This window comes from Poromitra crassiceps, assembly GCF_964638095.1.
Source record: "Poromitra crassiceps genome assembly, chromosome: 2".
NCBI classification, from domain to species: domain Eukaryota; kingdom Metazoa; phylum Chordata; class Actinopteri; order Beryciformes; family Melamphaidae; genus Poromitra; species Poromitra crassiceps.
In genome coordinates, this window is record NC_139624.1 from 82419936 (window position 1) to 82434735 (window position 14800).

The window sequence follows — 14800 nt, forward strand, 5'->3', positions numbered from 1 at the left end:
CGGTTAGCTTAAGAGGGAAGTTTCTATGTTTTTTCTAACACTCTTAAGCCATAACTATACATAAAATAAGCATCTTCACAGGGCATCTACTGTATAGTGTTATAATAACAGGTAGACAGATGGGTGTATTCACACTGCTTTGAAACTTAAGTGTCAAAATGAATGTTAGGGTTTGAGAAAGTGGTCAGCATCACAGTATAAGAACCTAACAAGGTACAGTATATTACGACTAGTCTCTTTACAATGTGCATCTTGAATACACCCCTACACTTCCAGTTTTGGACCATTCAGCTTATGTTATGGACCTACAGCATGTGATTGTATGCAGGCTTTGCTTTGTGTCTGTTCTTTTCTTAGCAACATGTAACAACAACCTGTGAATGTGGTACAGTGGGAATTGATTCAAGTGAGAGTGTGATCGACTGATTGATTGTGCGTGTGTGTGTGTGCATCTTAAGTGATTATGCCGCTTGTAAGGTGTGTGTGTGTGTGTGTGTGTGTGTGTGTGTGAGTGAGTGAGAGAGAGAGAGAGAGAATGCCGAGTGTGTTACTCGGACCAATCGTTCTCCTCCAACTCGGAGTCGTCCTCTGAGTCGGAGTACTCCACAGCGATGCGTCGGGAGAGGATGGTGGCTACATCGTTTCCAACCGGCTCCCGCTTGGCCTGCTGCTCCTGCTGCTCCTGCCCCTTCTTCAGCTGGATGCCTACAGGAACAAATGTAAAGCAATGTTTTAATATACACACACTGGCTCCAAACGTGTAAAGCAGTGTTTTAATATACACACACTGGCTCCAAACGTGTAAAGCAGTGTTTTAATATACACACACTGGCTCCAAACATGTAAAGCAATGTTTTAATATACACACACTCTGCCTCCAAACATGTAAAGCAATGTTTTAATATACACACACTGGCTCCAAACGTGTAAAGCAATGTTTTAATATACACACACTGGCTCCAAACATGTAAAGCAATGTTTTAATATACACACACTCTGCCTCCAAACATGTAAAGCAATGTTTTAATATACACACACTGGCTCCAAACGTGTAAAGCAATGTTTTAATATACACACACTGGCTCCAAACGTGTAAAGCAGTGTTTTAATATACACACACTGGCTCCAAACATGTAAAGCAATGTTTTAATATACACACACTCTGCCTCCAAACATGTAAAGCAATGTTTTAATATACACACACTGGCTCCAAACGTGTAAAGCAATGTTTTAATATACACACACTCTGCCTCCAAACATGTAAAGCAATGTTTTAATATACACACACTGGCTCCAAACGTGTAAAGCAGTGTTTTAATATACACACACTGGCTCCAAACATGTAAAGCAATGTTTTAATATACACACACTGGCTCCAAACATGTAAAGCAATGTTTTAATATACACACACTCTGCCTCCAAACATGTAAAGCAATGTTTTAATATACACACACTGGCTCCAAACGTGTAAAGCAATGTTTTAATATACACACACTGGCTCCAAACGTGTAAAGCAATGTTTTAATATACACACACTGGCTCCAAACATGTAAAGCAATGTTTTAATATACACACACTCTGCCTCCAAACATGTAAAGCAATGTTTTAATATACACACACTCTGCCTCCAAACGTGTAAAGCAATGTTTTAATATACACACACTGGCTCCAAACGTGTAAAGCAATGTTTTAATATACACACACTGGCTCCAAACGTGTAAAGCAGTGTTTTAATATACACACACTCTGCCTCCAAACGTGTAAAGCAATGTTTTAATATACACACACTCTGCCTCCAAACATGTAAAGCAATGTTTTAATATACACACACACTGGCTCCAAACGTGTAAAGCAATGTTTTAATACACACACACTGGCTCCAAACGTGTAAAGCAATGTTTTAATATACACACACTGGCTCCAAATGTGTAAAGCAATGTTTTAATATACACACACTGGCTCCAAATGTGTAAAGCAATGTTTTAATATACACACACTGGCTCCAAACGTGTAAAGCAATGTTTTAATATACACACACTGGCTCCAAATGTGTAAAGCAATGTTTTAATATACACACACTGGCTCCAAACGTGTAAAGCAGTGTTTTAATATACACACACTGGCTCCAAACGTGTAAAGCAATGTTTTAATATACACACACTGGCTCCAAACGTGTAAAGCAATGTTTTAATATACACACACTGGCTCCAAACGTGTAAAGCAGTGTTTTAATATACACACACTGGCTCCAAATGTGTAAAGCAATGTTTTAATATACACACACTGGCTCCAAACGTGTAAAGCAATGTTTTAATATACACACACTGGCTCCAAATGTGTAAAGCAATGTTTTAATATACACACACTGGCTCCAAACGTGTAAAGCAATGTTTTAATATACACACACTGGCTCCAAACGTGTAAAGCAATGTTTTAATATACACACACTGGCTCTAAACGTGTAAAGCAGTGTTTTAACATACACACACACTGGCTCCAAACGTGTAAAGCAATGTTTTAATATACACACACTGGCTCCAAACATGTAAAGCAATGTTTTAATATACACACACTGGCTCCAAACATGTAAAGCAATGTTTTAATATACACACACTGGCTCCAAACGTGTAAAGCAATGTTTTAATATACACACACTGGCTCCAAACATGTAAAGCAGTGTTTTAATATACACACACTGGCTCCAAACATGTAAAGCAATGTTTTAATATACACACACTGGCTCCAAACGTGTAAAGCAATGTTTTAACATACACACACTGGCTCCAAACGTGTAAAGCAATGTTTTAACATACACACACACTGGCTCCAAACGTGTAAAGCAGTGTTTTAATATACACACACTGGCTCCAAACGTGTAAAGCAGTGTTTTAATATACACACACTGGCTCCAAACGTGTAAAGCAGTGTTTTAATATACACACACTGGCTCCAAACATGTAAAGCAATGTTTTAATATACACACACTCTGCCTCCAAACGTGTAAAGCAATGTTTTAATATACACACACTGGCTCCAAACATGTAAAGCAATGTTTTAATATACACACACTGGCTCCAAACGTGTAAAGCAATGTTTTAACATACACACACACTGGCTCCAAACGTGTAAAGCAGTGTTTTAATATACACACACTGGCTCCAAACGTGTAAAGCAGTGTTTTAATATACACACACTGGCTCCAAACGTGTTAAGCAATGTTTTAACATACACATACACTGGCTCCAAACGTGTAAAGCAGTGTTTTAATATACACACACTGGCTCCAAACGTGTTAAGCAGTGTTTTAATATACACACACTGGCTCCAAACGTGTTAAGCAATGTTTTAACATACACATACACTGGCTCCAAACATGTAAAGCAATGTTTTAATATACACACACTGGCTCCAAACGTGTAAAGCAATGTCTTAACATACACACACACTGGCTCCAAACGTGTAAAGCAGTGTTTTAATATACACACACTGGCTCCAAACGTGTAAAGCAGTGTTTTAATATACACACACTGGCTCCAAACGTGTAAAGCAGTGTTTTAATACACACACACTGGCTCCAAACGTGTAAAGCAGTGTTTTAATATACACACACTGGCTCCAAACATGTAAAGCAATGTTTTAATATACACACACTGGCTCCAAACGTGTAAAGCAGTGTTTTAATATACACACACTGGCTCCAAACATGTAAAGCAATGTTTTAATATACACACACTGGCTCCAAACGTGTAAAGCAGTGTTTTAATATACACACACTGGCTCCAAACGTGTAAAGCAATGTTTTAACATACACATACACTGGCTCCAAACGTGTAAAGCAGTGTTTTAATATACACACACTGGCTCCAAACGTGTAAAGCAATGTTTTAACATACACATACACTGGCTCCAAACGTGTAAAGCAATGTTTTAATATACACACACTGGCTCCAAACGTGTAAAGCCATGTTTTAACATACACACACACTGGCTCCAAACGTGTAAAGCAATGTTTTAATATACACACACTGGCTCCAAACGTGTAAAGCAATGTTTTAATATACACACACTGGCTCCAAACGTGTAAAGCAGTGTTTTAATATACACACACTGGCTCCAAACGTGTAAAGCAATGTTTTAATATACACACACTGGCTCTAAACGTGTAAAGCAGTGTTTTAACATACACACACACTGGCTCCAAACGTGTAAAGCAATGTTTTAATATACACACACTGGCTCCAAACATGTAAAGCAATGTTTTAATATACACACACTGGCTCCAAACATGTAAAGCAATGTTTTAATATACACACACTGGCTCCAAACGTGTAAAGCAATGTTTTAATATACACACACTGGCTCCAAACATGTAAAGCAGTGTTTTAATATACACACACTGGCTCCAAACATGTAAAGCAATGTTTTAATATACACACACTGGCTCCAAACGTGTAAAGCAATGTTTTAACATACACACACTGGCTCCAAACGTGTAAAGCAATGTTTTAACATACACACACACTGGCTCCAAACGTGTAAAGCAGTGTTTTAATATACACACACTGGCTCCAAACGTGTAAAGCAGTGTTTTAATATACACACACTGGCTCCAAACGTGTAAAGCAGTGTTTTAATATACACACACTGGCTCCAAACATGTAAAGCAATGTTTTAATATACACACACTCTGCCTCCAAACGTGTAAAGCAATGTTTTAATATACACACACTGGCTCCAAACATGTAAAGCAATGTTTTAATATACACACACTGGCTCCAAACGTGTAAAGCAATGTTTTAACATACACACACACTGGCTCCAAACGTGTAAAGCAGTGTTTTAATATACACACACTGGCTCCAAACGTGTAAAGCAGTGTTTTAATATACACACACTGGCTCCAAACGTGTTAAGCAATGTTTTAACATACACATACACTGGCTCCAAACGTGTAAAGCAGTGTTTTAATATACACACACTGGCTCCAAACGTGTTAAGCAGTGTTTTAATATACACACACTGGCTCCAAACGTGTTAAGCAATGTTTTAACATACACATACACTGGCTCCAAACATGTAAAGCAATGTTTTAATATACACACACTGGCTCCAAACGTGTAAAGCAATGTCTTAACATACACACACACTGGCTCCAAACGTGTAAAGCAGTGTTTTAATATACACACACTGGCTCCAAACGTGTAAAGCAGTGTTTTAATATACACACACTGGCTCCAAACGTGTAAAGCAGTGTTTTAATACACACACACTGGCTCCAAACGTGTAAAGCAGTGTTTTAATATACACACACTGGCTCCAAACATGTAAAGCAATGTTTTAATATACACACACTGGCTCCAAACGTGTAAAGCAGTGTTTTAATATACACACACTGGCTCCAAACATGTAAAGCAATGTTTTAATATACACACACTGGCTCCAAACGTGTAAAGCAGTGTTTTAATATACACACACTGGCTCCAAACGTGTAAAGCAATGTTTTAACATACACATACACTGGCTCCAAACGTGTAAAGCAGTGTTTTAATATACACACACTGGCTCCAAACGTGTAAAGCAATGTTTTAACATACACATACACTGGCTCCAAACGTGTAAAGCAATGTTTTAATATACACACACTGGCTCCAAACGTGTAAAGCCATGTTTTAACATACACACACACTGGCTCCAAACGTGTAAAGCAATGTTTTAATATACACACACTGGCTCCAAACGTGTAAAGCAATGTTTTAATATACACACACTGGCTCCAAACGTGTAAAGCAGTGTTTTAATATACACACACACTGGCTCCAAACGTGTAAAGCAGTGTTTTAATATACACACACTGGCTCCAAACGTGTAAAGCAGTGTTTTAACATACACACACACTGGCTCCAAACGTGTAAAGCAGTGTTTTAATACACACACTCTGGCTCCAAACGTATAACGGTTATGCTGTATAGATGCAGAGAGAAGACCGATTATTGGCCAGAAACCTAGGTGTGTTTATCGGTTTATTCATAACCCGTTTATGACCATAAACGGATAAAGCTTATCGGTTTATGCTGTTTACATGACCACTTGAATAATCAGGTAACTCCAGAAATCCGCTAATAAACAGTTTATTGTGTGCATGTAAACGCACTCAGTGACTATTATGTCACTCTTTGCTGTTATTCTCCAACTGTGGTGTAGACAGTGTGTGTGTGTGTGTGTGTGTGTGTGTGTGTGTGTGTGTGTGTGTGTGTGTGTGTGTATGTGTGTGTGTGTGTGTGTGTGTGTGTGTGTGCGTGTGTGTGTGTGTGTGTGCGTGTGCGTGCGTACGTGTGAGTGAGCAGAATTGACCTATCGCTAAGCCCAACCCCCAGTCCTCACTCGGACAAACACAAGGCAGGACTAGAATAAATGGCAGCCGTCACTGTCAAAGTTATATCCCAAGAGGCTCTAAACAACTTTTTGAGGCCTGATATTGTCTAGAAACCATCATAAAGTACTTCACTATGCCATGGAGGGCGATGTACAACATTTAAAGCTATCGATAAAAATAAATTAGATAAGTGCATGGAAACGGCTTTAGCGAATCAAACCATTCATGCACTTTTAACGAAGGAAGACAGCGAGATAACCAGTGGGGATAACAGGCGACTGACATCCAGAATTTACATTTTATTCACTTGAGTAACCTCTCCGTGGATTATATATATGCCGAATTGAAGAGTGGCGCCTGGCAATCGGTTTTATGTAGGCCTACAGCTGTATAATCAAGAAACGTTAAATTAATATAGTGTCGATGTTTTTCATAGCGAGACAACATGGGTGTAGCAGATCAGGAGAGGCATAGCCTACAGCAGACCACTTTTTCCATCATGTTTTCACCTCACATTTATTTGGTGAACGAGATTAATTCCCTTGTTTTAGGGTTTGACTGGTGTCTGGCGATGTTTTAATCACATCAATCAATGCGCCTCCTCTTCAACCAACTCCAACATTACATGCATAACGTAATGACTGGAAACTTGCATAATTCAGCATTTTCTTTCTGAATACCATGATGATTTCATGATACCTTTGGATCACGGAAGGCAAATGAGGGAGAAGGCTCATCTCGCTGTCACCACGATGCAGATTTAACATCCAAAACAGCAGCATCATTGTGGATGTGAGTGGATCTACGTTTACTAGTTTAATATTATCAATTGCCTGGCCTCCCAGGATACCTTGTAATGTTGAATTTACCCCCATGCACATCGTTTGACCATTTCTTCAACTTATAAATGTATAAAACCAGAGGAAACTCGCGTTTTCTAGTGCTTCTCTATGGAACTCCAAGCTGAGAATGTCCAAGTGTATAGAGGGAATGCACGTGACGTCACGGACGCGACAGTCAGTGCGGGTACGCCCACTCAGCTGCAGTGAGTGTCAAAACGTCTAAACAAGCCAGGTGGCGCCGCCGGGTCACGGTGTTTAGCGTTCAGCTTCCGCGAGAAAACAACGAAAATGGTAAAGTGCTGTTGTGCCATTGACTGTAAAAATAGATTCAACAAGGTGTCGGAGGTATCTTTTTACAGGCTGCCGAAAGCTAATGAAACGGTCCCGGTCTTCTCTGCAGCTATCCAGGGTTTCAATGAGGGCTCATTCATTCTCTGGCTGTGTTCTACCTGCACAGATATAACGTTACATGAGTGATAGTGTTCACTCTGAACAAAGCTAGGGACAGCGTATGCTATATTTTTCTTAATAAAAGTTGTAATAAAATAAATATGTACCTCTCCACATACAACCAGAATATCCATTGCTGTCCTCGTTACTTTAATGTCGCCAACAAATCCAGCCTTGAAGTACGACCACGCTACGTCCAGGCTCTTGTATGCTTTCATGCTTTGGTTTGTGTATTTCCCCGGCGTCGATATTAAGTACATATAAATGTCAGGAAACCCTATTCCTGGCCACATGTCTACGTCCATGGACCACTGGTTCTTTGGCAAGCTGTAAGGGTCACATTCGAGTCCAACTGCCTTTATTTTAAGCAGATAATCGTTTATATTAGCCGTGGTTTCGCTACTACCCCTGGCAGAAGCCACGTTTGTTTTGGAAATTTGACACTCAGTGCTGCTCAGTCCGGCTGAGGGGGCGTGTTCGGGAGGGGGCGTGGCGTCGGTGCATTCCCTCTATTGTAGAGCTGCACGCGCTGTGATTGGCTCGTCTGCGTTCGGGGCGGGACTTAGCGATAGGTCAATTGTGTTCGGCCACAGCTATGCCTTTTTACATGCGATCGGGCTGAATCTTTCAGGAAGTGTAAAGAGTACCCCTGCGGGTGACCTAATGGAGTTTTGAATTAGGTCATTAGAGCCAACTAAATGGGCAAAAATGGCTAATTAGTGGCCAAAAATGCCTCAACACAGGTTCAGCACCACGGAGAGCTCCAGAGTGGAGCAGCACACAGGTGAGCACAGTTTGAATCAGCCAGTGAAGAGGACCATGAAAAGCCTCTGGGGAGAGAGAGGAGAGGCTGCATGCCAACTCTGTGAGTGAGGCCGGTATTCCGCTAGTAACAATGAAAACCCTTTTGGATGCTCGTTCCTGGGACAACATTTGATAAAATGTTGATAGCCAACCTCATGTTCTCCGCCCCACTTGTTTTTTGTATGTACAGTATGTACACTATGTATGTATGTATGTATGTATGTATGTATGTATGTAGGTAACCTGAAATACTGACAAAAATAAACAGTTACAAAAAAAAATTGATAGCCTGACCAAATGAGTATCTATTTGACATTCACACGCGATACATACATGCATTCATACACATACAGTATGTACAGTACATACTTTTAAATGATCACAATCAAAACAAGCCTTTCATAAGGCTTTATTGTGTAATTCTTGACATTTTTTGTTTGTAATGATTTGGAATGTCATGATGACGCGTGCACGCACACACACACACACACACACACACACACACACACACACACACACACACACACACACACACGCACGCACATACACACACACACACACACACACACACACACACACACATACACACCCCTTACCCATGCGTATAGCGGCCAGCAGATCACTGCGGGCATCGTTGAGCGCTGGGGCCTCAGGGGGTGCAGAGGACATCTTGGGGGTGAAGTGGGAGCCAGTAGTTGGAGGAGGTGGGGGACCAGGGGGAGGTGGGGCCAAGGCTCCAGATACAGGTGGTGGAGGCGGGGCATAACCTCCAATGCTAATCATTGCCCCAGGAGGGGGAAGAGCGCCCCCAGGAGGTGAAGCAAAGGCAGTTTGCGCTGAAGGGATGAGCGGGGCAGGGGGAGGCGGAGGAGGACCCGAGTTGGCGTAGCCATCCATACTGCAAGAGAGACAACATGAGAGACATTTAGCATGATCAAGTGGAGAATGGAATTAATAAACACATGAATACATAATTAGCTCATTAACAAATACATAAATTATCATGGTCTTGCTATCACAAATATAGTGACCAGGGTTTGAGTGAATGCATAATACTGAACCACTAGGTGGCAACATTTATGCAAAGTTGACAAGAATGAATTCAGCCTGAGCTTCTTGAGTCGCTCACTGTTGAAACCACAGTATAGAAAAGCAACAACAACCTAACAGTGGGATAATGTTCACCATCACCAACACTAAACAGTAGAAATGTATGGGTGAAGGTATAAAAAAAAGTGTGGATTACAGCATTAATAGGATGTGCAAAATGTGTCTGTGCAGGTGTGTGAGGTTACCTGTAGTCCATAGGTGGGAGGGAGCCACCGTTCATGCTCTCAGAGGGCGGAGGAGGGGGCGGGATTTGGTGGTGAGAACGGCCCAGTGTCCCGCCCTGATAGGCCATAGCCCTGCCCCTGTAGTCATGCTCCCCTCCCAGAGGGCCATGCCCTGCAGCCATCTGGGCAGCCAGGATGCTGGGCGGCGGGCCAGAGTAGGTGTGGGCGTGGCCAGCATGGTTCATGGTGTTGGGGTAGTGGTGGTGATCAGGACCATGACCCCTGATAGCCGGAGGGAGGAGAGGCAGAATGGAGTTAAATTGAATTCAAATTCAATTAAAATGGACATTTCTTCATGGGTGCTAACTTGTGAGTTTGTGATCAGAATTAAATTATATTCACATATAATGAGTTAAAAAGTAGCATAATGCAGAACGGTGTGTTTGTTGACCAACCTGTTCTCTGGTGACATTGAGCCTTCAGAGGAAGCACCTCGGTCTCGATGGATGGTGTGTCGGTGATCCGGCCTCAGCTCCTTATCCAGAGCCATCATGTTCCATTCCTGTCGACGGTTCCTCGCCTTGCGGACCTTCTTCACCTCTCTCTGTAGCGTCCCATCCACACAACGCTTCTGCTCCTGAAAGAGAAACACACAGAACATTTAGGACCTTCTTCACCTCTCTCTGTAGCGTCCCATCCACACAACGCTTCTGCTCCTGAAAGAGAAACACACAGAACATTTAGGACCTTCTTCACCTCTCTCTGTAGTGTCCCGTCCACACAACGCTTCTGCTCCTGAAAGAGAAACAGGCAGAACATTTAGGACCTTCTTCACCTCTCTCTGTAGCGTCCCGTCCACACAACGCTTCTGCTCCTGAAAGAGAAACACACAGAACATTTAGGACCTTCTTCACCTCTCTCTGTAGTGTCCCGTCCACACAATGCTTCTGCTCCTGAAAGAGAAACACACAGAACATTTAGGACCTTCTTCAACTCTCTCTGTAGTGTCCCATCCACACAAAACTTCTGCTCTTGAGAGATAAACACACAGAACATTTAGGACCTTCTTCAACTCTCTCTGTAGTGTCCCGTCCACACAACGCTTCTGCTCCTGAAAGAGAAACAGGCAGAACATTTAGGACCTTCTTCACCTCTCTCTGTAGTGTCCCGTCCACACAACGCTTCTGCTCCTGAAAGAGAAACAGGCAGAACATTTAGGACCTTCTTCACCTCTCTCTGTAGTGTCCCGTCCACACAACGCTTCTGCTCCTGAAAGAGAAACAGGCAGAACATTTAGGACCTTCTTCACCTCTCTCTGTAGCGTCCCATCCACACAACGCTTCTGCTCCTGAGAGACAAACAGACACAACATTTAGGCAGTTCTATTTTGTGTAGCTCTAACTGCAAACAATAGTGACACTAAAGTGATCATCTGGAAGGTTATTGTTTTTCTTGGTTTTGGCAACACCTTTGGTGATAAACGGCCATTGTTTGTCAAGTGTAGACTGTGGCTTGTTATATGTCCTCTACCTTCGTATATTTTTTCCACATAAGCTCCTGGCGTTGCTTCCGTAAACATAAAACACATCACTTCCTGTAGAGGAGAAGATTTTCCCCGGGAAAGACGGAGCCCTCATAGGTGTTTAGAACACCAAACATAACTGGGTATTGTGTATAGGTTGAATCACTATTAAGAGAGTAGAAAAATGATGTTTATTTATATGAAACGTTTGCAGATTATTACTTTAAGGGTTGTATATGGTCCATCACAATGTGTTCTTCTATGGACCATCTCACTGAGAATGAAATGAGTTACACTGAAAAGTGTGTGTTAACACTTTTTGGCTACTAACGCCATTATGCCCAATGGCTAAAGAGGATAACCATAGCATGTCCAATAAGATCCTCATGGACAGAATTGTACCTTCTGCTTCCTCTTCTCTTTCCTCTTGTCCTCTGTGTCCTGCAGCATCGTCTCCTTCCACAGGTCAAAGAAGTAGGAGGGGTCGGTGTAGAACTTGAGCCCTTCCTTTTGGTCATCCCTGCAGAGACGGATGGAAAGCAGGTTACACAGGTCGACATACGACTTTCTACAGGAAACTATGTGAAATACAACCACTGTGTTGTCCCTGTTTAGGCTGAATGAGAGGAGAGAGAGAGAGAGAGAGAGAGAGAGAGAGAGAGAGAGTGAGAGAGTGGTAGCTTATCTGACACAGTGCATTAGTGTGGAAAGACAAAGCTGGGGATGAAACATGTGAAGCTATGAATATTGCAGCAGCGGAGGAGGGAGACGGAAGAAAGTATAAAATATAAAATTGTAAAAAGGTCAGTAGGGATCGTGCTGTTTTATCAATGAGACTGCATAGATGCAAAAGACAGGATGAAAAAAGAGAGAGATGGGGAGATGGAGCCAAAGACTTGAGAGGGAGAGAGACAGAGATAGAGAAGGAGAGAAAGAAAGAGAGAGAGAGAGAGAGAGAAAGAGAGAGAGAGAGAGAGAGAGAGAGAGAAGTGTTCAAAATGTGGTTTACAGCTCAGTGAGTTGAGCATGGCACTAACACTGTCAGGGTTAGTGGTCAGATTCCCACTGGGCCAGCCATGCTAAATATGTACACACTCATGGTCCTGGAAGGCACACTGGATAAAAGCATCCACCAAATGGCAAATGACGTGTTAAAGCCAGTCTCTTACATTTGCCCCTTTCTTTACTTTGTTACCTTCTCTCCTTCACTTTGCACTCAGGAGTCCCATGGCCACATGAATGAAAACTCTGCAAACGAGTCCAGACTTCCCACCGATCATCTTGGGGACGTAGAAACATTTTGACTATTGCTATTATTTAGACCAGGGGTCGGCAACCTTTTTTGATATGAAGTGCTATTTTCAAACTTGCTTGTCAATCAGTGTGCCCGAGGCTGAGGATTTTTAGCTGGAGGACCTGACATTGTCTGTCTTTCGCTGCTTTGGAATGTATGGAATGCATGGAACATAAAGGAGGCTAAACCAATCAGAGGCAGAGTAGCGTGGGTCACTACCGTAAACTGCAAATGCCTGTGAAATAGGTCATTTGGCAGAGTGTTTCAAAATTTCTATAAAAAAAATTAAATTGTGCACTTATCGCTACTGTATGCTGCTGTGCCACTGTTAACCCTTCGCAGGCCAGAGGTGACAAGCTAGGTTGCTGACGCATGATTTAGACAATCATTACATAATATTTTATTAGGTATTATGCAAAGTACCTTTTAGGAACCAAATTTAAGGTACTATTAGTATCAGGATTGGTACAGGTACCAACAATTTTCAGATCATAGCCAGCCCTACTCGTTGCCCCTCGACAGCTCTACAGAAAAGCTTCTGAATCTGCAGTGATTGCCCAGCTCTATTACCAGAGAGAATCATTGTAAAAGAAACTGAATACATGCTCGGAGACGGCACATGAGGAAGAATGCAAGAGAAGCCATTGTTTGAGAAGAGACTCGTGCCATAAGGAAAGTGACATGGCATCATGAATGTGTGTGAGCATGTTTGCGTGAGTGTGTGTGTACAGCATGTATCCATGACTCCAACCTGTAAGGTGAGAGGATGTTGAGCGGTGGAGGCTTGTCGCTCAGGTTGTACATCTCTTTGACAGGGTTGGGCACGCTGCTCTTGGACACCACCTGCTGGTCCTGTGTGGTAGAGCTCTTGAAGGCTTTCCTCATGTTGATGTCCTGCAGGGAAACTGGTAGAGAGAAGAAGAGAGCAATTGATTGATCTGCATAGGAATTCTTTGCAACCTTAAAGAGGTTTTAGCCACACCCCTCAAAGGCCCCAAAGGCCTGGCATATTTGACTGCATACTAACTCAAATCGAGCATTTTTACCGTATCATTTGAGAAAAATACAACGTTAAAGTCTCACATTTGTACATTGAAATGACTATGTCTGAAACTTGGGGGGCTGTGAACACCCATTGCTCTATAATTTCTGACAATGACTGAGACATTCATGTTCAAGATAACTATACACCAACTCAAAAGGCAAATGTACGCACTACGCACGTCAGTAAGCATGAGCAGGACCCATCACGTGTGTAGTCTAGTTACCCCCAAAAGGCCCATTCTGAGCCAGGAAAAACCCTGATTATAAGCCACAAAATCATTAGTTCACCTTATTTTCAAAGTTTAAGACTGAGAAACTTTAATTGTGCAAGAATGGGCATTTTCATTAAAAGCAAAAGGGCACAAAACATGAGTGTTACAACTTTCAAACTGGGAGACGTTTAAAGACGGACTTGTTTCCGGTTCACTTACTTGATGAGATGGCTTGATTGAAGGTCCGGCGGTAGGTGTGAGCAAGGTGTACGAGTGTGGAAGTGCATGCTACTCAAATGATCCAAAATAAGGCTCGATGCATGCATCTAAAAAGGATGTGGATTTCAAAGACGTTCAACAAAAAGCGACTTTAGTTCAACACAAAAACTAAAGCGATAGACTGTGAGCGTTTGCACGGTTGAAAAACATGATCTGTCTGGCATCTCAAAACCAGCCAGCCGCACGTGTGTCAAATCTAATATCAGTCAGACGCTGTTGGACTCACCGTGATTGCGTCATCACGCGCCCCTAACTAGGCACCTTGTAGTTCTTTTACAAAACAAAGCAAAATGGCTCCTACAATGAGACTGACATAAACACACAACCTTTTCCCTCTGTCCCCTAACCTCCAACCCACCTTCCTCTACGGTGGAGTCCAGCTGGGTGACCTTGACTGCCAGACGGTCAATGCGGTCCTGGAGAGAGTTGGCACGCAGGTAGAACGTGTTGGCCTCATTAAACAGCTCACCAAATATGTCCTCTGCATGTTTACCTGTGGAGGAGGAGGAGGAGGAGGAGGAGAGCAGCACACAAACAGAGAGAGTTGGAGAAAAAGAAACAGGTCGTGAGAGAAGGAGACTCAGACTGTAACCATTATCTGGAGCCAAGTAAATATCACCACAGCACAGAGGCTGAAGCACAATCAATACAAGTGCAATGCGACACAAGGAGAAATTTGAGTCTTTTTGACTGCAGGAAATGGCAT

The 14800-nt window shown here is 42.3% G+C and overlaps 1 protein-coding gene across 1 annotated transcript in view; it reads right to left on the reverse strand.

Moving 5' to 3' along the window:
* Nucleotides 1-547: 547 nt before the first annotated feature.
* Nucleotides 548-14800, reverse strand: part of wasf3b (WASP family member 3b) — a gene marked incomplete at both ends in the record, with an annotated part of 24720 nt that continues 10467 nt past the window's right edge. The window contains 7 exons of the mRNA XM_083663250.1: nucleotides 548-705; nucleotides 9066-9367; nucleotides 9765-10025; nucleotides 10199-10380; nucleotides 11668-11785; nucleotides 13311-13464; nucleotides 14453-14587. Of these exons, the coding sequence (XP_083519376.1) occupies nucleotides 548-705; nucleotides 9066-9367; nucleotides 9765-10025; nucleotides 10199-10380; nucleotides 11668-11785; nucleotides 13311-13464; nucleotides 14453-14587 (1310 nt within the window). The remainder of the gene's footprint in view (nucleotides 706-9065; nucleotides 9368-9764; nucleotides 10026-10198; nucleotides 10381-11667; nucleotides 11786-13310; nucleotides 13465-14452; nucleotides 14588-14800) is intronic.